The 23,477-nt window shown below is 55.3% G+C and overlaps 3 protein-coding genes across 5 annotated transcripts in view; all 3 read right to left on the bottom strand.

The window, feature by feature from the left end:
• ARHGAP4 (Rho GTPase activating protein 4) overlaps positions 1 to 4,341 on the bottom strand; it is a 28,278-nt gene extending 23,937 nt beyond the window's left edge. The window contains exons 1-2 of one of the 3 annotated variants that reach the window (XM_084871049.1): positions 2,760 to 2,842; positions 2,251 to 2,698 (exon numbers count right to left, since the gene is read on the bottom strand). In XM_084871049.1, the coding sequence (XP_084727175.1) occupies positions 2,251 to 2,317 (67 nt within the window). In that variant the 5' untranslated portion in view covers positions 2,318 to 2,698; positions 2,760 to 2,842. Of the gene's footprint in view, positions 1 to 2,250; positions 2,699 to 2,759; positions 2,843 to 3,716 lie in introns of those variants that run through there. The other 2 variants (XM_084871050.1, XM_084871051.1) reach the window with 2 other exon arrangements.
• Positions 4,342 to 5,894: 1,553 nt separating this feature from the next.
• NAA10 (N-alpha-acetyltransferase 10, NatA catalytic subunit) lies at positions 5,895 to 12,409 on the bottom strand. The gene is made up of 8 exons (XM_084871158.1): positions 12,251 to 12,409; positions 11,687 to 11,785; positions 11,296 to 11,354; positions 9,668 to 9,713; positions 9,466 to 9,581; positions 9,221 to 9,265; positions 6,843 to 6,927; positions 5,895 to 6,209 (listed from the first exon to the last, which is right to left on the bottom strand). Exons 1-8 carry the CDS (start codon positions 12,269 to 12,271, stop codon positions 5,973 to 5,975), a joined length of 708 nt encoding a protein of 235 aa, XP_084727284.1. The 5' UTR covers positions 12,272 to 12,409; the 3' UTR covers positions 5,895 to 5,972.
• Positions 12,410 to 12,648: 239 nt separating this feature from the next.
• RENBP (renin binding protein) lies at positions 12,649 to 21,133 on the bottom strand. Its single transcript, XM_084871109.1, has 11 exons — positions 21,026 to 21,133; positions 20,609 to 20,718; positions 20,392 to 20,467; positions 20,124 to 20,199; positions 19,787 to 19,959; positions 18,479 to 18,703; positions 17,374 to 17,455; positions 16,684 to 16,859; positions 14,970 to 15,101; positions 12,891 to 12,978; positions 12,649 to 12,802 (listed from the first exon to the last, which is right to left on the bottom strand). Exons 2-11 carry the CDS (start codon positions 20,713 to 20,715, stop codon positions 12,735 to 12,737), a joined length of 1,203 nt encoding a protein of 400 aa, XP_084727235.1. The 5' UTR covers positions 20,716 to 20,718; positions 21,026 to 21,133; the 3' UTR covers positions 12,649 to 12,734.
• Positions 21,134 to 23,477: the final 2,344 nt, after the last annotated feature.

The raw sequence follows: 23,477 nt of genomic DNA, 5'->3' as shown, positions 1-23,477 counted from the left end.
CTCTCTCTCTCTCCCTCTCTCTTCCTCTCTGAAATAACAATGTTATTTTAACATAAAAATAATTGTAGGCCCAAACCGGTTTGGCTCAGTGGATAGAGTGTCGGCCTGCGGACTGAAAGGTCCCAGGTTCAATTGCAGTCAAGGGCATGTACCTTGGTTGCTGGCACATCCCCAGTGAGAGATGTGCAGGAGGCAGCTCTCTCACCAATGTTTCTAACTCTCTATCCTTCTCCCTTCCTCTCTTTTAAAAAAAAAATCAATAAAACATATTTTTAAAAATAGTTGTGTGATGCCTTGTTTACTAGATGTCTCTGAGCTGTAAGGACGGAAGCGACTGGTTCTCTTTTGCTCAGCAAAAGAGTCAGAATAGATGCATAGAAAACATCTGTCATACGGAAGGATGGGATCCACTGAGCTTGGGCCCCACCAGCACTTCCTGTGAGCAAGGCCTAGGTCTCACTTCTGCTGACAAGCAAAGCAGAAGAGAAGATGGCCTCCCAACCACGACTCTGCTGACCTGTCAGAATTTGGGGCGTCAAGACAGTGATCCTGTTTTCTCGCCTGGTAGGAAGTTTCTTTTGTTGGTGGTGGGAGTGGGGGGCGGGGAACAGAAGCTAAAATAAGCCGAGGGCCAGAGCAGAGAAGGAACATCGGAAAGACAGCCTCACTCACACTCCCAATTTGTCCATGTGAATGAACGGACACATATGTGCTGACTGAAGACTTTCCAAAGTCCTGCAGCCCACCTCGTGGCATTTTGAGGAAGCAGGATGAGCAGCATTCTCTTCATCTTGGAAATGATGAAGGTGAGGCTTGGCGAGCTGGCTCATCCTCACCATTTTTTAAAAAAAACAAACATATTTCATTGATTTTTTTACAGAGAGGAAGGGAGAGAGATAGAGCGTTAGAAACATCGATGAGAGAGAAACATCGATCAGCTGCCTCCTGCACACCCCCCACTGGGGATGTGACTGCAACCAAGGTACATGCCCTTGACCGGAATCGAACCTGGGACCTTTCAGTCCGCAGGCCGATGCTCTGTCCACTGAGCCAAACAGGTTCCGGCACCCTCACCATTTAAAAATATATATATTTTATTGATTTTTTTTTTTTTAACAGAGAGAAAGGGAGAAGAAAAGAGAGTTAAAAACATCGATGAGAAACATCAATTATCTGCCTCCGGCACACCTCCCACAGGTGATATGCCCACAACCAAGGTACATGCCCTTGACCGGAACCGAACCCAGGACCTTTCAGTCTGCAGGCCGATGCTCTATCCACTGAGCCAAACCAGTTAGGGCTCACCCTCACCATTGCCTCATTCTGGCTCTCAGGCGGGCAGGACTCTGGCATTATTTTAGTATAAATTGCTTGCATTGATAATTATGTTGCAACATGCATCTCTGTGTTGCAAGAAACGTCAGGGGTCGTTTCATTTGACCTCCTGGGAGCTGCAGTGCTGTGTGACTGCGTGCCAGCCACTGCTCCTCTGAGCTTCAGTTTCTCCCATCGGTAAACAGAGCGACGGAGAACGCTCTATGGGGGCCGCGCAACGAAAGACACTGAGAAATTTTAGGACCCCAAACTGCTGGTGCTTTTGGATGCTACCTCTTCCCTTTGCCGGAGTCGCCACACCCTAAATTAAACCCCTAAATAAAACCACAGAAGTTGCCGACTAAGAATCTGCAAGGCTGATTTGCATGTGATTTGCACAGCGTGTTTATCAGCGCCCAAGGAGGTCTACTCTTCACAAGGCCAGGGCTCCCTGTGCCCGCTTGACCCAGAGAGAGTGGCCCTCGCTCTGAGCCACCTCCGTGCCCAAGAGAGGGCAAAGGGGCTGGGCGCCAGGGACTGAAGTGGTTTAAGGACAAAGCCATCGCTGATACATCCACCGAGGCACCTGGACTTCCTTCCTGGGCCCCCCTCGGTGAAGTCAAAGTGTTCGATTTCATCGTGGCTAGAATGCCACTTTCTGGGGGGTCATCCTGGTGCACCCAGGGCCCCATTCTCTCCTCGGGCTCCTTGGGCGAAGTGCAGGGAGAACTCAAGAGGGCAGAGACCAAAGAAAGGGAGTGATGTAGGAGGGAAGGGGGATAGAAGGGGGAAGGAAGGAGTGACGGTCAGGGGGCTCGGGTTCCCTCCTTCAACACCCCCTGAGGTCACTGGGCCAGCAGCGGGACTTTTGGGGGTCCCCCACAGCCTTGGGCCCCCCGCAGGGCACCGGACCGGAAGAGCCCAGCGCCCTCTCACCTTTTATTTGCGTCTCATATTCGGCCTGCAGCCCCCGCTCCCGGCGCAGCTTCCCGTGCGCGGCCATGGCAGCCGGGCAGCGGCGCCGTCGAGGCCTGCAGCTACTACACAGGGTTCCTGGGGCTCAGCAAGCGGCACCCCGCACCAGCCCCGCCCCGCCCCGCCCCCAGCGCGGCCCCGGGGGCGGGGCGACCCAGGCCTGGCAATGCCCTCGAAGGATGCCTGTGGGGGTCCCACTGAGCTGGGGCCCTGCCTCCCCTCCCGCTGGGCACTAGGCCCCACCTGGGCTGCCTGGTGCCCAGAGCTCTCCTGCCAAGCAGCCAGGGCCAGTGTGAGAGCCCCAAAGTGCCCAGCAAGCTGGCACCCTCTGGCTGCTGACCTGCCCACCTCTAGAAGGCTGCCTGGCTACCCCTGCCACACGGGACTCTTCACAGCACGGCCACTGGCTCTCAATGCCAGTAGTTGCTCCAGGCCCTGGACTTCCTGGAGTCACCAGCTTCCCCCAGAACCTCAGGATATCAGATGGAGCCCACCCCTCGCAAGCCCCAGCCCTGAGGGATGAGTGCAAAGAGCCTGGAGAACTGGGTGGAACATTCCCAGGGTGGGCTGGGAAGGAAGGTCAGCACCAGAGACTAGAACCTCAGCCTTGCCGAGACCGGTTCGGCTCAGTGGATAGAGCGTCGGCCTGCGGACTGAAAGGTCCTGGGTTCGATTCCGGTCAGGGGCATGTACCTTAGTTGTGGGCACATCCCCCGTGGGGGGCGGTGCAGTGGGCAGCTGATCGATTTTTCTCTCTCATCAATGTTTCTAACTCTCTATCCCTCTCCCTTCCTGTCTGTAAAAAATCAATAAAAAATATATTTTAAAAGAAAAGAACCTCAGCCTTTGTTCCCTCCAGCCCCCCTCTGAGGGGGACAGCAGTGCTCAGCTAAGGTTCCCCTTTTGCTCCACCCCGTAGGGAGGAACAAGCCCTGTTTCCCCATAGGTGGTTACCACTTCCTGCTGCCGGAAGAGACTCTGTCTCCTTTCCCCTGCAGCTTGCACCTGTCCTGTCCTAGGCCTGGGGGTGGGGGTACAGCCTTCCCCCTGCCCCTCAGAGCAAGCCTGGGGGGCCCCTGTCATCCAGGCATAGTTTCCCTGCACCCCTCTCTGCCAACTCAGAGCCACAAGGCGACAGCTCTCCTCCAGGAAACTGGGAAGGCAGGAGCAGGTGGCAGGTGACAAGCCAGACTTCAGTTGGGCGGGAGGGAAATCCCGGGGGTATAGATGGTGGGAGAGGAGTGAGGCTTGTGCTCAGGGAGGCTGGTCTGTAGGCTGGTGCTAGGGGTCCAGGCCTTTGTGTGCAGGGATATCAAAGTCAGGCTCTGTACACGTGTGAGCACATGTGACCTAGACCTGCAGCTCTTGGGAGGGCGGGCAGGGGTGCAGGTACTTCCTGCCTTTCAACTATAAGCCGGAAAACATACCTCGTCAGCTTGCTGCCCTCACCCAAGTAGCAAAGGCCTTCTCTAGGATGCTACGTGTCCATGGGACTTGGGGCTGGGAGGCCTGGGAGCTGGCCAGATCCCAGCAGGCCCAGGACCTGGGCCTCCAGCAGCTGGTCTCAGCTGTACTAACTGCTGGAATCCTTCAGCAAGACAGATGAGTGAGCCTCAGTCCTTTTCTGACGCCAGAAATGCTAACACGTGGTCCCATCCAGCCACTGCTTTAAAACCTCAAGTAATTAGCCCTGGCTTTTAGGACACTTGTTTGCCATTTAAGGCCTTCACTGGCCTCTGTTCCATTGTTCCCAGAGAATTCAAAATCCCATTATCCCGCATTAGGCAAGGCCCAGATCTGCGGAGGGGGGGGGGGGGGGGGCCTTGCTCAACCTGTTAATGAGCGGAGTGCACACTTAGTCCTGAGGGGCGACCACAGGGCAGACGTGATCAGATCTGCTGCGCGGCTGACAGACCAGAGGGGGAGAGGAGATAAAAGGGGAGGCTGTTACAAGCAGTCCACATCAGAACAATAATTGGGCCGTGAGGCCCCTCCTATTCCTCTACAGATCAGCCCTGCAGAAGTTTAACAATGAGGTGCTGCAATGTTATGCACCTTAGTATATAGGTTGGCGGGGGGGGGGGGGGGGGGGGGGGGGGGGCGGGTGAGCCACATGGCGAGAGGATAAGGGAGCCAGCTTTCCCTCCATCAGCCTTAAAGCCACAGCTCCAGTTCATTGGAATGGAAGCGGCCCCTCCCAGAGGAAGGTGCTGCAGAGGCGGGGGAAGTGCTGGGCCCCAAGGGCCATTCGGGCCTGTGGCTTCCCCCTCCTTCCCCCTCCCTCCCGCCCGCAGTTCCCACCTCCGCCCAGGAAACTCAACCGCCTGGGGGCGGCCGAGTGTCAAAGGCCCGCAAGGGAACCGGGCGCCGAGGGCAAAGGGTTTGCTAGGTCCCTGTGGGCTGGGCGAGGGAGGAAGGCGGGCGCCGCCTTGCGCCACCGGCTCCCTCCCACCAGCGTTTGGGCGCGGCCTCTGCAGCGCCGGCGGACGCTAGCCTCCGGTCGGACCAGTCAGAACCTGGGAACGAAGCCCGCGGCTCGCGAACCGGAAGGGACTGACGCCAGACGTGGAGGGCGGAGCGAGTAACGGAGCCAATCAGAACAAAGCGCCGCCCGAGCCGGCGAGCAAGCGGCGGCAGCGCGCAGGTGCAACCCCGCCCCCTAACTCCAGCTCCCTCCGCTGCCTGTTGACCACGTGCCAGGCGCCAGCCAATGAGAAGCGAGCTCCAGCCCAACGGCGAAATATTCAGCTGGGCGGGAGGAATAGCGTGCCATCTGCAGTAGCAGGGACATAAGGTAGTGACAGCTCAGGAGTGCTGAGCTTCCCTGGGAGGTGGGCAGCCCAGACAGCCTGCTCTGCGTCTAAGGGACGGCGCTGCAGCCAGCAGAAAGGACACAGGAACAAACCTGGGGATTATAGGGAAGCTGTGCAATGACATTATGCATTTGTCAAAAGCCATGTAATCCCTGGACTATAGTTAATCAATATCCGCTCATCAATTGTAACAAATGCAACACCATACTAAATGTTAACGGGGGAAACTGAGCGGGTAGATGGTGTGTGTGGAAACTCCACACTCTGCTCAGTTCTGTAAACCTAAAACTACTAAAAATAAAGCCTATGCATTATTTTCAAATTAAGGCTTAGGTTAGAAGTAGATTCAAGGGGCATTATGGTGGTCAAACACACAGGACCCACTGACCTTTTGGATGCAGGAGATGGAGGAATTAAAAACAGTTGCCAGAACTTCAGCCACTGGGTAGCTGCTTGGGCCATTATCCAGATAGGACATCAGTGGATAAGCCCAATGAGCATTTGGACTTAGGCATCTAAAGCCCAGCAAGGCAGTGAAAAGCAGGGCTCAGAAGGCAGAACATCTGTCCCCAAGGTGGGGGTGGCTCCCAGAACGCCAGGGTCTCCCTCCCTAGACCCCAAAGATGCTGAAAGCCATCAGACTTAGGAGCTCCACCTCCAAACCCACACGAAGCTTCTCGGGCTTTCCAGGATGCGCTGTGCCAAAGGCTCTTGAGGTCCAGCCCCGCAGGGACACAGAGGGGCCTGAGAGAGGCAACCCCCCCCCCACAAACGCGCACACTGGCACACACAAACCCCCCCCTGGGTGAAGTTTATTGTGAAACCTCAGGTGAGGGTGGCAGGGGCAGGCCAGGGCAGGGAGCCGAGGCTCTAGGAAGCGGAGTCGGAGGCCTCTGAGCTGTCCTTGACGTCGGTGCTCTCTGTGGTCTCGCTGACCTCGCTGAGGTCCTTGCTGTCACCACCGCTGTCCTCGGCAGCCAGGCCCTTCTCCTCGCGACCGGGCTCTCCCGAGCTGGGCACTGAGCTGCCCTTGCCCTCCGCCTTGTTCTCGATGGCGCCCAGCACTGTGTGCCTGCCCTTCTCCTTCAGCTCCAGGTGCCGCCTCAGCTGCCACCAGGGGCCCAGGGAGAAGCAGGAGGAAGATGACAGGGCCTAAGTCTCCAGACCATGTGGGCCCTCTCTGACTGCCCAAGGGAGCCTGTGCCTGTCACTTGCTGGGGGCAGAGGGTCAAATGAGAGGCAGCAGGGCCAGGGTAGGGAACACAGGACTGTATTGCGTTGAATCCTGGCTCTGCTCTCTCTGGGGCTGTCTCCCTTCCTGGAAGGGAAATACGCTCATGCCTCCCTCATTTCGGCCGCTGTTTTTGTCTTACCCCTGAGCCTGGGGCAGGCCATGGCTGTTCCCAGGCCCCCACTGCTATCCTGGGGCCTCCCTCCCTTGCCTCTCACATCACGCCTCAGAGTGGCACAAGCCACTGAGAATGGAATCTTGGGGCCTCCTTCAGAGCCCTGACAAGGCCCAGCTCCCCACCTGACATCTGGGGAAACTGAGGTGACGAGCGCCATGACTCCCAGCAATGTAGCCACAATGGCTAGCGCCTGATCTTGTCTCTAGCCCATCGCAGGCCTCCTACTGTCTCAGGGCCACTGGGAGCTTCACCTTCCCTCCAGCGGGGGCTCCCCTACTTACCTTGCTCTCCTTTATCTGTGGGGACTGTGGCCCTGCCCCCCTAGACTTACCTCCTCGGCCATCTGGGTGAGATCCCGCTTCATGGCGTAAGCATCTTCCCCATCCGCATAGTATTTGGGTTCCACTTCACTGATCCTGTGGGCAGGGGTTAGAGAGAAGGACAACCCGAGAATCAGGGGTCAAATTCTCCTCAGCCTGCCGAAACCGGTTTGGCTCAGTGGTAGAGCGTCGGTCTGCGGACTGAAAGGTCCCAGGTTCGATTCCGGTCAAGGGCATGTACGTTGGTTGCAGGCACATCCCCGGTGGGGGGTGTGCGGGAGGCGGCTGGTTGATGTTTCTCTCTCATCGATGTTTTTAGCTCTCTATCTCTCTCCCTTCCTCTCTGTAAAAAAAATCAATAATATATATATATTTTTTAAAAATTCTCTTCAGCCTTCTGGCGTCATAGGCCAGTGGGGTAAGATGTCATTTCCACCCAAAGGACCCTTTGGTAGGCAAGCCCCATCTCCAACGCAGCCTTCCCTCTGCTCTGTCAAGCGCCTCTATCCCTCTCCCCACTCCCCGGGTCCCGCCATGGTCCTGCCTATCCTAACCTGGCTACCAAGATCTTTTTTTTTTTTCTTAATATATTTTTATTGATTTTTTACAGAGGGGAAGGAAGAGGGATAGAGAGTAAGAAACATCAGCTGCCTCCTGCACACCTCCTACTGGGGTTGTGCCCACAACCACGGTACATGCCCTTGACCGGAATCGAACCCGGGACCCTTCAGTCCACAGGCTGACGCTCTATCCACTGAGCCAAACTGGTTAGGGCGTTCTGTGGTTTCTTGCGAGCTGAAGCCCTGAATTTGGCCATCCTCTTCCTGCTCTGCTCCCTGTCACTTACTGAGAACGCACTGTCGGTCCCTATGCCTAGCAATTGGAACGGGGAGGAGGGGCTGAGCTTTCACTGGAGGTGTGCCCGCAGGCTTGGGCATCTGCCACTGCAAGGGGGTCTGGACTCAATGGCCCAGAAAGTGCCTGCCATACCTAAGCCCCTGCAATGGTTGATCAGAGGTGCCAGCATCTGGGTCAAAGACTGCTCCTCAGATTGTATTACTGTGGGGAGGACAGGAGGCCCACACAGGTGCACCTCTGCCCTTCACATCTGTCACATCCACCCAGGCCCTGACACCCCCACCCAGAATTGTGCGTGCCTCCCTGCACAGCCTCACATGGGAACTCTAGACAGCGTGTTCCATAGGTGGCCACCAGACACGTGGCCCCCTGAGACATGCTGCCAGTGTAAAACACACCGGAATCTAAAGCCTTAGGGAAAAAAAGAATGTATGCCCGGCCGGTGTGGCTCAGTGGTTCAGCATCAAACCATGAACCAGGAGGTCAAGGTTCGATTTCCGGTCAGTGCACATGCCCGGGTTGCAGGCTCCATCCCCAGTAGGGGGCGTGCAGGAGGCAGCCGATCCATGATTCTCTCTCCTCATTGATATTTCTCTCCCTCTCTCTCTCTCTCTCTGTCTCTCTGCTTTCCTCTCTGAAATCAATAAAAATATATTTAAAAAGAGGATGTAAAGTAACTCAATAATTTCTTATATTGCTTAACTGTTCAAATGATAAGAATATGGATTTATTGGGCTAAAGTGATAAAAAAAAAAAAAAAAAAAAAGATTGTTCCTCAAATGCCCTTCACAACATTCCCTTCTCATCCCCCACCAAACTGAGGCCGAGTCCTGTCTCAGGGGGCTCCTCCATGGACTACCCACCGAGCTTCACTTTCAAGTAGCTTCTGCCATCATGTATAGGGAGCATCAATTCCCTGCCAGGCTCTCTCTGTCCTGTGCCGGGCACACAGAGACTCCAATGCACCTTATGGACCCACCCTCGTCCGCCAGGCTGCCAACCTTTCGGACCTCAGGGACTACCAGTGGTCCGCGGACCACCGATTGGCGCAGTCCCTCTGCTCCCCATGCTGACAGCGCATCCTACCTGGACGTGCTTAAGCTTCTGTGGCAGCAACATTCTCCTTCCTTCTGGTCCCACTTTAGGTGCCTGGCCACTTTGAGTTCTATTCCTTGGCTTCTGCTATATCCTGAGCCCTCATATATACTCCCGGGAAGCCCATGTGTTCTTCACCCCGCTGCCCATCATCTGCTCTCAGCCACCATCAAGCAATCCTTCCTCCACCCAGCAGGACACACCACACATCCTCTTGCATCACCCAATCCCTGAGCAGATGGCAGCAGGCAAGTGCCATCACTATTGAGAATGGAGGAGGCACCCTGGCAATGAGTGTGGAGTCCAGGACCCGCTCCCCATCTCAGCTGCCCCTGCCCCTCAGCCCGGAAGGCAGCTCAGTCCATCTCAACAATCTGGATGAGCCAGCCAGACCTGGGACCACCCCACTCCGTTAGAAAAATCTAGATGTACTTACTGGAAGTTGAGGGTGTTGGAATAGAGGTGCAGGGCCGCCCGGTTACTGCAGGAGAATAAGGCATTGCTGAGCTGCGCAAACTCGGCCAGGCAGGGACAGCACCTCCAGGTCCTGTCCCTTTTCCTAGTGCCCCCTCCCCATTGATCCCACTTCCCAGATCTTCTCCAAAAGCCAGGGTACCCCACGACCCACATCAACAGAGTGTCTTTTCCCCACTCCTCCCTTCCCTCGTCCCCGGCTTCCACCTCTTCCTGACGTGCAGGGAGACGTATTTGGCATTGAAGTTCTCGATCATGGCTCGGGAGGCCTGGTCCATCAGCTTCTGAGCCAGGCCAAGGCGCCGGTGGGAACGCTTCACGGCCTGGAGGGAGAAGGGGAGGAGCTTGAGGGCTGCCCCAACTAACCCCTACTTCCACCCCCATCAAAGCCTGCGTGGGCCTTACGCACCAGTGAGGTGATATGTCCGTGAGGCACATCATCCGGGTCCTCTTCCCTGTATCAAGAAGAAAGGAGAGAGGTTAGCAAGGAGCCCTGTGAAGGTGCAGCCATCCCCACCACCTGGCACATGCGCATGGCAGGAGCATGTGCCGGGAGGTGGCCCCACATCTGGGGTGGCGGGAGAGCTGGGACTCTCAAACCCCTCACAGCAGCCAAAAGACATATAGTGTCAATGGAGTACAATGGAATGTTGTTCAGTGATAAAAAGAAATGCGCTAGCTGAAACCGGTGTGGCTCAGTGGATAGAGCGTTGGCCTGCAGGCTGAAAGGTCCCAGGTTCGATTCCGGTCAAGGGTATATGTACCTTGGTTGCGGGCACATCCCCAGTAGGGGGTGTGCAAGAGGCAGCTGATTGATGATCCTCTCTCATCGATCTCATTGATGTTTCTCTCTATCCCTCTCTCTTCCTCTCTGTAAAAAAATCAATAAAATATATTTTTTTTAAAAAGAAAAAAGAAAAAATGTGCTAGCAAGCCATGAAAAGACACAGGGGAGCCTTAAATGCACATTGCTAAGTGAGAGAAGCCAATCTAAAAAGGCTACCTCATTTCTGATTGCAGCTAAATGACATTCTGGAGAAAGGCAAATCAAAACTATGAGATACCATCTCACACCTGTTAGTTAGAGTGGCCATTCTCAACAAGACAAGCAGTAACAAGTGTGGGAGAGGGTGTAGAAAAAAGGGAACCCTCATTCACCGTTAGTGGGAAGGCAGACTGGTACCATCAGTATGGAAAGCAGTCTGGCAATTCCTCAAAAATTTAAGAAGAGCCGAAACCGGTGTGGCTCAGTGGATAGAGCGTCAGCCTGGGGACTGAAGGGTCCTGGGTTCGATGCCGGTCAAGGGCATGCACCTTGGTTGTGGGCACATCCCCAGTAGGGGGTGTGCAAGAGGCAGCTGATCAATGATTCTCTCTCATCGATGTTTCTAACTCTCTATCCCTGTCTCTTCCTCTCTGTAAAAAAAAAACAATAAAATATATATATTTTTTTAAATTTAAGAATAGGGGACCCTTTTCCCCCTCCCTACGTGGGAGTCCATTCTGTAGAACTCTTTTCCTCTCCCCATGTGGGACTCTGTACTTGTTCTTCAATAAATCTCCACCTTTTCTATAAATAAAAATTAAGAATAGAACTACCATATGACCCAGCAATCCCACTCCTGGGTATATACCCGAAAAACTCTGGCCCTAACCCTAACCCGGCCAGTGTGGCTCAGTGGTTGAGCATGGACCTATAAACCAGGAGGTCACAGTTCGATTCCGGTCAAGGCACATACCCAGGTTGCAGGCTCCATCCCCAGTAGGGGGCGTGCAAGAGGCAGCCAATCAATGATTCTCTCTCATCACTGATGTTTCTATCTCTCTCCCTCTCCCTTCCTCTCTGGAATCAATAAAAATACATTGAAACATTTTAACTGAAAGTTGAACTTTAAAAAGTCTATAAATTAACTTGAAAGCACAACCAAGGCAGCACCCACCAGACACGTGCAATGCTGGTGCCCCCACCCCTGTGGCAGATCCATGCCCCACCCCCCAGCTCCCACACCAGGTTTCTCTCCCTCCTCGGAAACTCACATTTTGGCCAGGACATACCCCACAATCTTCCCATTCTCATCCTCAGCGATGTAAGAGAGCTGGGTGGCAGGGAGGAGAAAGAAGTCAGAAAACAACTTCCTGTCAGAGGTGAGGAGCCCTTAGCAGCCACCAGGTGCCACGGCCCGCTGTGCGCATGACAGGCAGAAGTCCCTCCAGTGGTGAGTTCAGTAATAGCTCCTGACCTCCAGGCCAAGTGAGTGCCTTGGTTTCCCCATACCACACTGTGCCCTGTCTCAGGCAGGGAGGACACACACAGGTGGGAATTCTGCCCCTCACTTGGCCCAGGCCTTAAGCTCCCCACCTCAGCTGAGGGCACCCACCCCTCCCACACGGACGCCTGGTGTCCCAGTCCCCACATCCGGCTGCCCACCTGGGGCCAGGAGAGGCCATGGTAGAAGTAGTACTTCATTTGGTAGTTCTCTGGCAGGCACAGCAGGTTGCAGTGCTGCATGTTCATCAGGTCCTCTGGCTGCGGGAGGAGGGCACGGGAATGCGGTCAGGCCAGGGGCTGCGGTGACTAAGCAGGCCTGGGTCCTGTCAAAACCCAATCGCTGTCTGTCTATTCACCGACACACATACGCACCCGACCCCTGACCCCGCAGGGCTGGGCGGGCCAGTCTGTACACATGTCCGGCTCACAGCCACTGTGCAAAAAATCGTCTGTTCCTGGAATGAACGTGGGTGCAAGGGGAGCTCCCAGACACCATCCAACGGAGCCCCGACATCCCGCAAAGACGGGGTTTGCAGCCCCGACCCCCTCTCCGGGTAGATCGGACCCCCACTCGGTGTAGGTCCAGCCCCACGGGCGCGATGGCCTTCCCCAGCCCCGCACAGGGCGGTCGGCCCTGGACTCTAGGCCCCTCGAGAGCATGCGCACGCGGCCACCCAGCCCGCACCCACGCGACACAGACAGTCTTCCGCCCCGGACCCTCACCCGTGCATTGCGGATGTTCATGACGGCGACGAGGATGGCGGCTCCCAGCGGATCGTGAAGGCGCAGTCAGCTGCTGCTGGCTGGACCCGGGCTGGGGCTGGGGCTGGAGCAGGGGCCAGGCTGGGGCTCGCGGGGGCGGCGGCGGAAGGGGCGGGGCGGACCGGGCGGACCACGGGCCGGAAGTGCTGCCGCTGCACCCGCCCTCGTGACCGCTCGGCCAATGCGCGAGGCGGGCAGGGGGCGGGGGCGGGACTTTGGGTGGGCGGGGCGGGGCAGGCAGATACTCTGGGCAGTGGGGACTGTGGGCTGGTGGGTCTCTGTCGGGGTGAGCAGGTGTCCTCCGGCCGTCGCGGCGGCTGCCCCTCCCTCGACCCCACAGACACACACACACACTCGCGGGAGTGGAACAGGCTCAGCTTTATTTTGCGGCTCCGCGGGACGGGTGGGCGTGTGGGGACCCGGCCCCTGGAAAGGCATCAGGGCCTCAGCGGCTCAGCAGAGTGTCCAGCATCTCTTCGCACATGGCTAGGCACCGCGGCACGTGGAAGCAGCCTGCGGGAAAGGCGAGATTGCAAGTTGGGAGGGCCGGGGTCAACCAAATCCCCAGAGTTCCAGACACCCCAGCCTGTCTCCCGCTCACCTTTGAAAGGACCTCCCTTGATGGTGAGGGCAACCGTCCCATCTCGGTTTAGGTAGCCAAACCACTCCCCATGCTCAGGATCGGGAAACTGGAATAACAATGGCAGAGTGACAGCCAGGAGCTGTCCCTAGGAGACAGGCCTGGGAAGGGCTTCTCACTGCCCCACTGCACCGCGACCAGGGTCAGAGCTCCGGTTCACCCCGGATAACGTGGCTCCAGGATCAGTGCTCAGCGTAGGGGTCAAAGATAAAATGGAGGGGCTTCCTTCCCTTTTTCCCTTCCTGAGAGGGGGTGGGGAGGATGAAAGTCTGCAGTTGGATAACCCACTGAGGGAAAGGGCCACAGGCCGTTAGATGAAGCACTGGGAGATGAACTAACAAGAACCCTGGCTTGGGATGACAGAAACACCCTCTGTCTTGTTCAAACGCCATCTCTATCTCTTAAAAATATATTCCTTAAATGTAACTTCAGACAGTTTATTTATTTATTTATTTATTTATTTATTTATTTATTTAATTTTATTTTTTTTTTTACTTCAGACAGTTTAAACTGGTGGCCTCTAACACAGGTTCTTTATGAATGCATTCAATATTAAGATATAGGGGGGCCGAGACCGGTTTGGCTCATTGGATAGAGCGTCGACCTGTGAACTGAAGGGTCCCGGGTTCGATTCCAGTCAAGGGCATGGACCTTGGTTGCGGGCATATCCCCAGTAGGGGGTGTGCAGGAGGCAGCTGGTCGATGACTCTCTCATTGATATTTCTAACTCTCTATCTCTCTCCCTTCCTCTCTGTAAAAAATCAAATATATATATATATATATATATATATATATATATATATATATATTTTTTTTTTTTTTTTTTAAAGATATAGCCTTGCCCTAGCCAGTGTACCTCAGTTGGTTGGGTGTTATACCTTGCATGGAAGGGGTGCCAATTCAATTCCCAGTCAGGAAACATGCCAGGGTTACAGGCTCCATCACAGTAGGGGCTGTGCAGGAGGCAGCAAATTGAAGTTTTGCTTACACATTGATGTTTCTCTCCCTCTGTCTTTAAAAAAAAAAAAAATCAATAAAAATATTTTTAAAATTTTTTAATATAGTTTATTGATTTTTTTTCAGAGAGGAAGGGGAAAGGATAGAGTTAGAAACATCAGTGAGATGTGCTCGTAACCAAGGTACATGCCCTTGACCAGAATCGAACCTGGGACCTTTCAATCTACAGGCCGACGTTCTATCCACTGAGCCAAACCGGTTTCGGCAATAAAAAATATTTTTTAAAGACATAGCCTTGAGTCTCATGACCCCCTGGTTTTGAAAAAGTGATGAGCTTGTGCTATACTTGAGATGCCTCTCTAAGTACAGTATAACATGAGCATATGTGGGGTTTCTATTGGTGACAAAGTCAGGCGCTGCTACTGTGGTTACTGCCTCCATTCATAATGGGAGTAAATGCTGGGTTTCAGTTAGTGCTTAGTAAAAATAACGATGGAATTTTCCCTTAGTTTTGAAGCCCACGAACCCCAGAATAAGACCCCCTGCTGATTCTTGTCTCCTTTGCTGGGCCCTCCTATTCCCTCCTCTCCTGTGCTTTTATTTATTTATTTTATTTTATTTTATTTTAAAATATATCTTATTGATTTTTTTACAGAGAGGAAGAGAGAGGGATAGAGAGTTAGAAACATCGATGAGAGAGAACCATCCATCAGCTGCCTCCTGCACACCCCCTCCTGGGGATGTGCTCGAACCAAGGTACATGCCCTTGACCGGAATCGAACCTGGGACCTTTCAGTCCGCAGGCTGACGCTGAAACGTGAACTCCAGGGGAGCAGGGACTGCTTCGTTGACTAAACAGAGCGCACTGGGGGACCTCCAGGAACTCTCATATCAGCTTTGAGAGACCACATTCAATGAAGGAGAGAGTAGGGGGTGGGGAGTGAGCCACCCTATCCCTGCCCAGCCTCCTCCCACTGCCCAGGAGAGCTGGCCCTGGCCTGCCCAGGGAAGAATGACTGCCCACTGTGTCTCCCACGCCCTCGCCAAGCCCATCGAGGACTGTGGACCGGAAGCAGCACGTACCTGGCGGAAGGTGTACTCGGCCACCTGGTAGAAGAGGTGCAGTAAGGCAGGGTCCCCGCTGTCCCTGTAGCCCATGAGGAAGGCAATCATGGCTTCACTGTGCGGCCACCAGAGCTTCATGGCCCACTCCAGCTGAGAGCAGAGCAGAGGCAGCATCTGAGAGCCCTGCGTCCCACCACCCACCACCTGTCTCAGCAGGAATGTCACCCCATCGTTCCGGTCCTGGCTCAGACTCCCTCTGGCCCAAGCACTTGGAGCTTGGTCACAGGATGGACATCTCTAGGGTTGGAAAGACTCCCAAGAATAGGACTAGTTTGTGTTTTTTTAATTTTTTTTTTATATTTTATTGATTTTTTACAGAGAGGAAGAGAGAGGCATAGACAGCCAGAAACATCAATGAGAGAGAATCATCGATCAGCTGCCTTCTGCACACCCCCCACTGGGGATGTGCCTGCAACCAAGGTACATGCCCTTGACCGGAACCAAACCTGGGACCCTTCAGTCCGTAGACTGATGCTCTATCCACTGAGCCACACCGGTTTCGGCAGGACTACTCTTTCACCTTGGAATTGAAACCATGTCTCTCTTGTCAGTTTGTCTAAATCCCCTCGGACACGCAGCCACCCTCTGTAGATCTCAGCAGGATCAAGACACAGAGGAAACAGACTAGGGAGCAAATCTGTTCCCCCTGCTGACACCTTAAAATCACCTAGACAGCCCCTCCAGTGTGGCTCAGTGATTGAGCGTTGACCTATGAACCGGGAAGTCTTAGTCACATGTCCGGGTTGTGGGCCCCAATCTCCAGTGGGGTGTGTGCAGGAGGCAGCTGATCCATGATTCTCTCTCATCATTGATGTTTCTATATCTCTCTCCCCCTCCTTCCTTTATGAAACCAATCCTATATAATAAAAGGCTAATATGCAAATCGACCAAATGGCAGAACAACTGGTTGCTATGATGCACACTGACCACCAGGGGGCAGATGCTCAATGCAGGAGCTGCCCCCTGGTGGTCAGTGCACTCCCACTGGGGAGCGCCGCTCAGCCAGAAACTGGGCTCAGGGCAGGAGCCTCTCCCACCTCCTTGGCAGCGCTAAGGATGTCCGACTGACGGCTTACCAGGGGTCTTCAAACTACGGCCCGCGGGCCACATGCGGCCCGCAGAGGAGTCTGATCCAGCCCGCCAGGTTTTTTGGGCAGTGAGCGCAGCCGAGGTGTTACAGTAGGAATTAGTAGTTCATATAGTCCGGCCCTCCAGCTCTCTGAGGGACCGTGATCTGGCCCCCACTTTAAAAAGTTTGAAGACCCCTGGTTAGACTAAGCCATCAGTCAGACATCCCCCTGAGGACTTCCGAACTGTGAGAGGACACAGGCTGGGCTGAGGGACCGCCCCCCCCCCCATGAGTGCATGAATTTCGTGCACTGGGCCTCTAGCACAAATATCTTTTTAAAAATTGAAAACTTTTTCTAAAACAAATCACCCAGCGAGCCTTTCAAAGATGAAGGGGACAAATGTCTCTGCATCAGCATTGTCTGTGCTCCCTCGTGGCCTTCCTCTGCACACAAGGTTGAGGACCACTGGGGTCACACTGGGCAAGTTCACTGCTGAGCCCTGAGTCCCCCTCTATGAAATAGGTGATGGCAGCAGTTATGAATCACCCAGGACAGAAAGCTTGGAACAGGTTAGCATCACGTGGCCCTGGGTGCACTCCCACCTGGGTAGGGCAGAGGCCATCCACATCCTGGAAGTACAAGAGGCCTCCGTGGTCAGGGTCCCAGCCAGAGCGGAAAGGTAATAACAGGAACTTGTCAATAACGTGGGCTCGAAGTTCAGGGTCACCTTTTCGGGTGGCGTGACGGAGCAGGAACCATCCAGCTTCTAGTGCGTGGCCTGGTGAAGGATCGGGGTAAGGTAGGCACTGGGTTCTCCCCTAGGCAGGGAGGCTCAAGCCCCTACACCACATGTGTCAAACACAAGGCCCGCGGGCCAAATCCAGCCCACCAGGCCTTGCAATGTGGCCCGCACCGCGCTGTCATCACTGCACTCCGCTGTCAGTTTATGACATTGTCAGTTTATGACTGTTCAGTAAACCATTCGGCCCGCGATTTAGGCTGGATTTTAGATTTTGGCCCCTTCTCTGATTGAGTTCGACACCCCTACATGGGAGCTGCTCTGAGCTCCCTGGCCCACCCAACAGCCTCTCCCATGCAGAAAACTCACCCCCTCTCCCCCCGTCAGCCCCAGACTACCTCTCCTGCTGATACCCCAGCCTGGGAGGCCTGTCACCCCTCTTTGCCTGGTCCTTGGTTGGCGGAGGGTGGACGGAGGAAGGCTGTCCCCATGCAGGAACCAAGGCTGGTCTCTTCCCTTCTCCTGGATGGCACCTGCCCACCCAGCTCCTCACCTGCGTTCTGGTGTCTCCCCAGGCAACCGGGGAGTTCCTTGCCATCCTCTGACACATTCTCCAGCACAGCCTGCCCATCCCTCTGCCAGGGGAAGAGAAGGGAATTCTGGCTTCAGCTCCTACCATCCAACCAGAAGGACCCTCCTTTCCTCCCGAATCTGCAAGCTTGGGCAAGCCTGGCTCAGAGGCGCATTTGAGGAGGGGCCAATTCACCGCCAGAAGCCCAGATACCTTGTAACCTGGCCTGCCCGCCCCCCTCCAAGAAGGAGAAGGTGAAACATTAAAGAGGACTGAGAGTGGACGGGCTGGGCTGCCCACGGAAGCGTGGAAGGACTTGGGTCTGGCTGGTTTCCTGCTGGTTGATGTGTCCCAGGCTCTGGCACCCTCCCTCCCTCTTTTTTTTTTTTTTAAATATATTTTTAATTGATTTTTTTACAAAGAGGAAGAGAGAGGGATAGAGTTTGAAACATCGATGAGAGAGAAACATCGATCAGCTGCCTCTTGCACACCCCCTACTGGGGATGTGCCCACAACCAAGGTACATGCCCTTGACCGGAATCGAACCCGGGACCTTTCAGTCCGCAGGCTATCCACTGAGCCAAACCGGTCTCGGCCCTTCCCTCCCTCGGGCCCTGGGCCCCACTCAGCTCCCTGGGCTCTCCACATTTCCAAGGGTCCTGGGCCAAGTCTCCCTCCCTATCATTTTTTTGTTTTGTTAATCCTCACCCAATGACACTTTTCCATTGATTTTTAGGGAGTGGAAGGGAGGGGGAGAGACAGAGAAGCATCGATAAGACACATCTCTATCTATTGGTTGCCTTCCACACAAGTCCTGACCTGACCAGGGCCGGGGATCGATGGAGCCTGCAACTGAGGTACTTGCCCTTGGCGGAATCAAACCCAGGACCCTTCAGTCCACGGACTGATGCTCTATCCACTGAGCCAAACCGGTCAGGGAAAACCTCCCTATCTTGAGGGGTCCATGAGGGCCAAGATTGGGGTGGGTGGGTGAGGAGGAAGAGCCCAGCCCAGAGGAGTGGGAAGTGCCCTGCCCCCCAGTGCCCAGGCCCCCATCTGGCAGTTGGCATCAGCCTCCTGCCCCCACCTGGACGTGCTGCAGAATCCTCTGTGCGCACCAGTCACCCAGCTCCGCGTACTTGCTCGTCATCTCCTTGTCCGCCTCCCCGAGCTGATCCACCAGGTTGAGCAGCACCATGGGCACCGCCATGGACTCCGAGGCCGGGGCACCTGGGAGCCAGGGCCGGCCCAGTCCTGCTGGGTCTTTCTGCACCCAGTGTACGATCTGATCCATCATCTCCACTGCTTCGCTCTGGGTGAGGGAAGGGGACGGGAGGCCCAGGCTGAGGCTGCATCCCATCCAGCCCACCAATCACAGGCCACCTTTCTCCACCAGGGCCCGCCCCGGGGCCTGGCCCCTCATTGTGTGGATCTGCCCCACCCCGACTCAGAGGTCCCAGTGGGGGGTATAGGCCAGTGGTCAGCAAACTCATTAGTCAACAGAGCCAAATCTCAACAGTACAATGACTGAGATTTTTTGAGAGCCAAATTTTTTAAACTTAACCTTCTTCTAATGCCACTTCCTCAAAATAGACTCGCCCCACCCATGGTATTTTGTGGAAGAGCCACACTCAGGGGGCCAAAGAGCCGAAGTTTGCCGAACATGGGTATCGGCTACTCCCAGGTGGTGAGGTTGGGTTTGAAAGCACAAGGAGCCCCAGGAGGGAAGCTGGGCAAGGATTGGCCCCTTTGTGCCCAGGGCCCCTGTGAAGGTGTGGAGGAGTTCAGAAGCGAACATTCAGAGGCAGCCCATCAATGGTTCTCTCTCATCACTGATGTTTCTATCTCTCTCAATCAATTAAAAAATATATTTTATTGATTTTTCACAGAGAGGAAGGGAAAGGGAGAGAGAGTTAGAAACATCGATGAGAGGGAAACACCGACCAGCTGCCTCCTGCACACCCCCCACTGGGGATGTGCCCACAACCAAGGCACATGCCCCCAACCGGGATCGAACCTGGGACCCCTGAGTCCACAGGCCGACATTCCATCCACTGAGCCAAACCAGCCAGGGCTGAAATAAATTTTTTTTAAAAAAACTTTTTTAAAGACTTCTGCGGGACACCCTTTGTGACAACACAGTGACAACATAGTGCAATAAGAGGGGCATTGCCAGCAGCCTTGGAGCCCTGGCGGCCCCTCGGAAGGATTAACATGGACAGATCAGCCTGCAGACAGGGCCCGGGGAAGGATTTATATTGAGAGCAGATCCAGCCCTCAGACAGGGTGGGAGGGGGAGGGGCGGAGGGGCGGGAGTGGGGGTGTTGCTCGCACGAGCTATGCCCGGCTCAGGCCAGAGCACAGAGACGCTCAGAACAGCCTTCTTCCCACACACCTGGTAGCGCGCTTCCCCTGTCACCCTCCACAGCTCGTTCATGGCCATGATGTAGAAACACTCGCTGAAGATGGTTCGTTGCACCTTGATGGGGCGGCCATCCCGCGTCAGGACAAAGGCACACTTCTTCCCGGGAGGCGCCACTCGGGCGCAGCGCAGCAAAAACTCGCCCCCTGGTGGTCGGGAAGTGGACATGCTACCACTCAGTTGAGGACACCACCTTCCCTTACTTCATTCACTGTTTCTAAACCCCCCGTCTCCGCAGGAAGTAGGAGCACAGGAACTATTGAGTAAACTTGGGAGTGACCTCTGGGGAGGTGGGGCAGGGTGGGGGCACCTGCTTTAGCCGATTCCAGAAGTTCAGGGCGGCGGAAGCGCTCAAATTTGCGGTACAGGTGACAGTACATCCACACCTGGAAGGGCAGAGGGAACACGGCTTAAACGGGGAGCAGAGGGACCCCAGGGCTGGGATGAGGGGGAGTCAGGAGAGGAATCGTGTTTTGAGATGCCAGGTCTTGTGGTGTGGGTGTTTGTGCATGCGTGGACCGTAAGCCTGACGTTGGCTTATGCCCCTGGGAGAGCTGCAAGCCTCAGCACATCCCTACCTGCCTCCCCTGCAGCCAGACATACTTGAGGTCGTCATACACCTTCCCATCTCGGCCGAGGCAGGTGAAGAAGCCCCTGTGGGACACAAAGTTAACAAAGGGAAGGGCCTGCACCCCCCACGGCCCACTGGGCCCAGCAGATCTGCGTCTGCTGGGGGGAGGGTCGGGGGGGGGGCGGCAAAGACCACGTTGAGGAGATGAGAATGAAGAAGCGAACCCGTGCTCCTGGTCGTGGGAGTGCTCCGTCCAGAAAGCCACCACGCGGTCCAGCTCCTGCTCCACGCGCTCCTTCCAGGCTTGCAGAGTCTCCCGCTCCTTCTCCATATCCTGGGCAAACTTGGAGGCTCATCTCCACGACAGACCCCTCCTCCCCATCACCCTGGTATCCAGCCTCCTCACCGGGCTCCTCTGTGCCCAAGACACCCCAGGCTTGAGTGGGCTGTCTGACCCCTCTCCCGGGCTTGGGGACCCAGCCCTTGGGGGTCCCCCACACCCCCGCCAGCAGTGTGCAGGGCTGTCCTCCGGCCCGGGATCAGCCCCAGGACTGATCCCACCAACCCCGGACATCTACCCCGCACGGGTCCCACCATGGGCCAACCACACTCCGAGACACCCCCCTCCACCTCATCCCTACCTCTCCTCCAGGAAGCCAAACGGAGCGGGTCAGGGTCCCGTGACTGTCACTCAGCTGATCCAGCTTGCCCCACCCATCCCCTCCTCCCGGGTTTTGTAGGGCCTGAGGGCGGGGACCCGCTGCGGGGCGGGGCTTGGTCACCGCTAGGCCCCGCCCCCGCGCTCGGGCTCCGCCTTCACGTTCGGGCTCGCTGTGGCCCTCTGGTGGCTGAACTTACCGATTGCCGCAGCCGGGGCCCTCAGCTCAATAAACTCTTGGTGGGAAATACTGCATAGCCGGGAGGAAGGTCTGGGGTTGTGGTGGGTGTTTTGGTGAACACGAGCCGGCTTTCCCTCCTTAACCACCTCCCAGGGCATATATGTACTAGTCTTTGATGTCACAATGCCTGGAGGCCCCTGGGCTCGTCAGGTCAGAGTTGGTGGAGTAGGGAAGCTGTGTCACAGTGAGTAGGACCCCACCCAACACGAGACACCATGAGTCCAGCAGAGTTAGCACCAGGGAAAGAAGAGCTGGCCCTGAGAGGCTCCCTGGGAGAGATGGAATTGGACTGGGCCTCCCTTGCAACTGTGTGCCTCCCGGCACCGCATGAGTTCCTGCCGAAGGCTGACCTTCCCATGCCCTTTGTGATGTTTGAGAATAAGACTGACCTCCCTTGGTGTGGTCCCATGCACCCCGAAAGATCATTGGTTCAATTCCCGGGCAGGGCATATACCCAGATTTCAGGTTCAATCCCCAGTAGGGGCGTCTAGGAGGCAGCTCATCGATATTTCTCTCTCATCAATGTATGTGTCTCTCTCTCTATATATATATATATTTTCCCAATAAAATTATATTTAGCCTTAGCTGGTGTGGTTCGGTGGATGGAGCATCGGCCTGTGGACTGAAGGGTCCCAGGTTTGATTCCAGTCAAGGGCACATGCCCGGGTTGTGGGCTCGATCCCCAGTGGTTGTCAATCAATAATTCTCTCTCATCATTGATGTTTCTCTTTCCCTCTCCCTTCCTCTCTGAAATTAATAATGACAAAGACAAAACATCTAAGAAGTGCAATAAAACAAGGTATGCCTGTACATTGTAGCTCTCTGTGCCACCTCCACCCTCTGCCTTAGCTCAGGCTCAGGGGCCTCCTTGCTTTGGGCCCAGCCAGGCTTGTGTTGACCTGCCCTGCTCACAAACACCTGTCCTTATTGATGGCATGTCCCTGTACATTCAGCCCCTCCCCTGTCTTCCTCTCACTCTGCCCCCATCATGCCTAGCCAAGGACAAGCTGTGGTATGTGGGGTGTTCTAAAGTTCCTATTGGTGGGTCCCCCCTCGCCTTGGATCCAGAAGCCTTGGCCAATCCCGAGGTGAAGAACTGACAACAGCCCTAGCTGGTTTGGCTCAGTGGATAGAGCATCGGCCTGTGGATAGAGCATCGGTCCCGGGTTCGATTTGGTCAAGGGCGCATGCCTGGGTTGCGGGCTCGATCCCCAGTAGGAGGCGTGCAGGAGGGCAGCTGATCAATGATTCCCTCTCATCGTTGATGTTTCTATATATCTCTCTCCCTCTTCCTTTCTCTCTGAAATCAATATAAATAAATAAATAAATTTTGACAACATTCCTTTCCCCTGGTGGGTCTCTGCCCAGGAGACTGATGAGTGGTGAGCCCATTAAAGACCTTCACCAACTAGTATAGCCCTGCCTTTTTTTTTTTTTTTAATATATTTTATTGATTTTTACACAGAGGAATTGAGGAGAGTTAGAAACGTCGATGGGAGAGAAACATCGACCAGCTGCCTCTTGTACACCCCCTACTGGGGATGTGCCCGCAACCAAGGTACATGCCCTTGACCGGAATCGAACCCGGGACCTTTCAGTCCGCAGGCTCTATCCACTGGGCCACACCGGTCTCGGCATGGCCATGCCTTCTGGAGTGCCGTACAGGCCACCCTGAGGCAGGTGAGTGAGTTGGGACAGCAGAGAGTGAGTGGGAAGAACCCTTACAGCCCTTCGAAGATTAAGCATCCAGCCATCTGTCACAGGCCTGACAGATCTGCACAGGCCCCGCCCCTTCTGGGGCCAGCCCCACAGACCATTGGCCACAGCTGGTCTGCATCAAACCCCCACCCCTACTCCAATCTGGACCTGTGCCTGTAGGCGCCTGGGCTCATTCAAGTCAGAGTTGGTGCAGCGGGGAAGACAGAGCTGTGGCTCCCAGTGTCACGATCAATAGGACCCCACACAATACGAGACACCAGGAGCCCAGGGAGTGAGCACAAAGGAAAGAGGAATTGGCTCCGAGGGGCTTCCTGGGAGAGGTGGAATTGGACTGGGCCTCCTCTGCGACCGACCCTGCGACCGACCGTGACCTGACACTGCATGGGCATGCGCACTTGCCAGGCAGAGATGGAGGCAGCTCTTGGTACCAGAGTTAAGGGGCCGGGCGGAGGCAGGTGGGCTGAAGAATTCTCCC

This window comes from Pipistrellus hanaki (assembly GCF_964339955.1).
Source record: "Pipistrellus hanaki genome assembly, chromosome: X".
NCBI lineage: Eukaryota > Metazoa > Chordata > Mammalia > Chiroptera > Vespertilionidae > Pipistrellus > Pipistrellus hanaki.
This window is presented reverse-complemented; position numbering and strand designations above follow the sequence as displayed.

What these genes read in the sequence shown, in the direction of transcription:
- RENBP (XM_084871109.1), bottom strand. Translation starts at nt 20,715, where the DNA reads ATGGAGAAGGAGCGGGAGACTCTGCAAGCCTGGAAGGAGCGCGTGGAG. An exon ending in TCCCACGACCAGGAGCACGG is followed by an intron (nt 20,468 to 20,608) that starts GTTCGCTTCTTC and finishes TGTGTCCCACAG; the next exon opens with GGGCTTCTTCACCTGCCTCG. An exon ending in TCTGGAATCGGCTAAAGCAG is followed by an intron (nt 19,960 to 20,123) that starts GTGCCCCCACCC and finishes CCCGACCACCAG; the next exon opens with GGGGCGAGTTTTTGCTGCGC.
- NAA10 (XM_084871158.1), bottom strand. Translation starts at nt 12,271, where the DNA reads ATGAACATCCGCAATGCACGG. An exon ending in ACGGACATATCACCTCACTG is followed by an intron (nt 9,582 to 9,667) that starts GTGCGTAAGGCC and finishes TTCTCCCTCCAG; the next exon opens with GCCGTGAAGCGTTCCCACCG. An exon ending in TCCCTGCACGTCAGGAAGAG is followed by an intron (nt 9,266 to 9,465) that starts GTGGAAGCCGGG and finishes ATTCTCCTGCAG; the next exon opens with TAACCGGGCGGCCCTGCACC.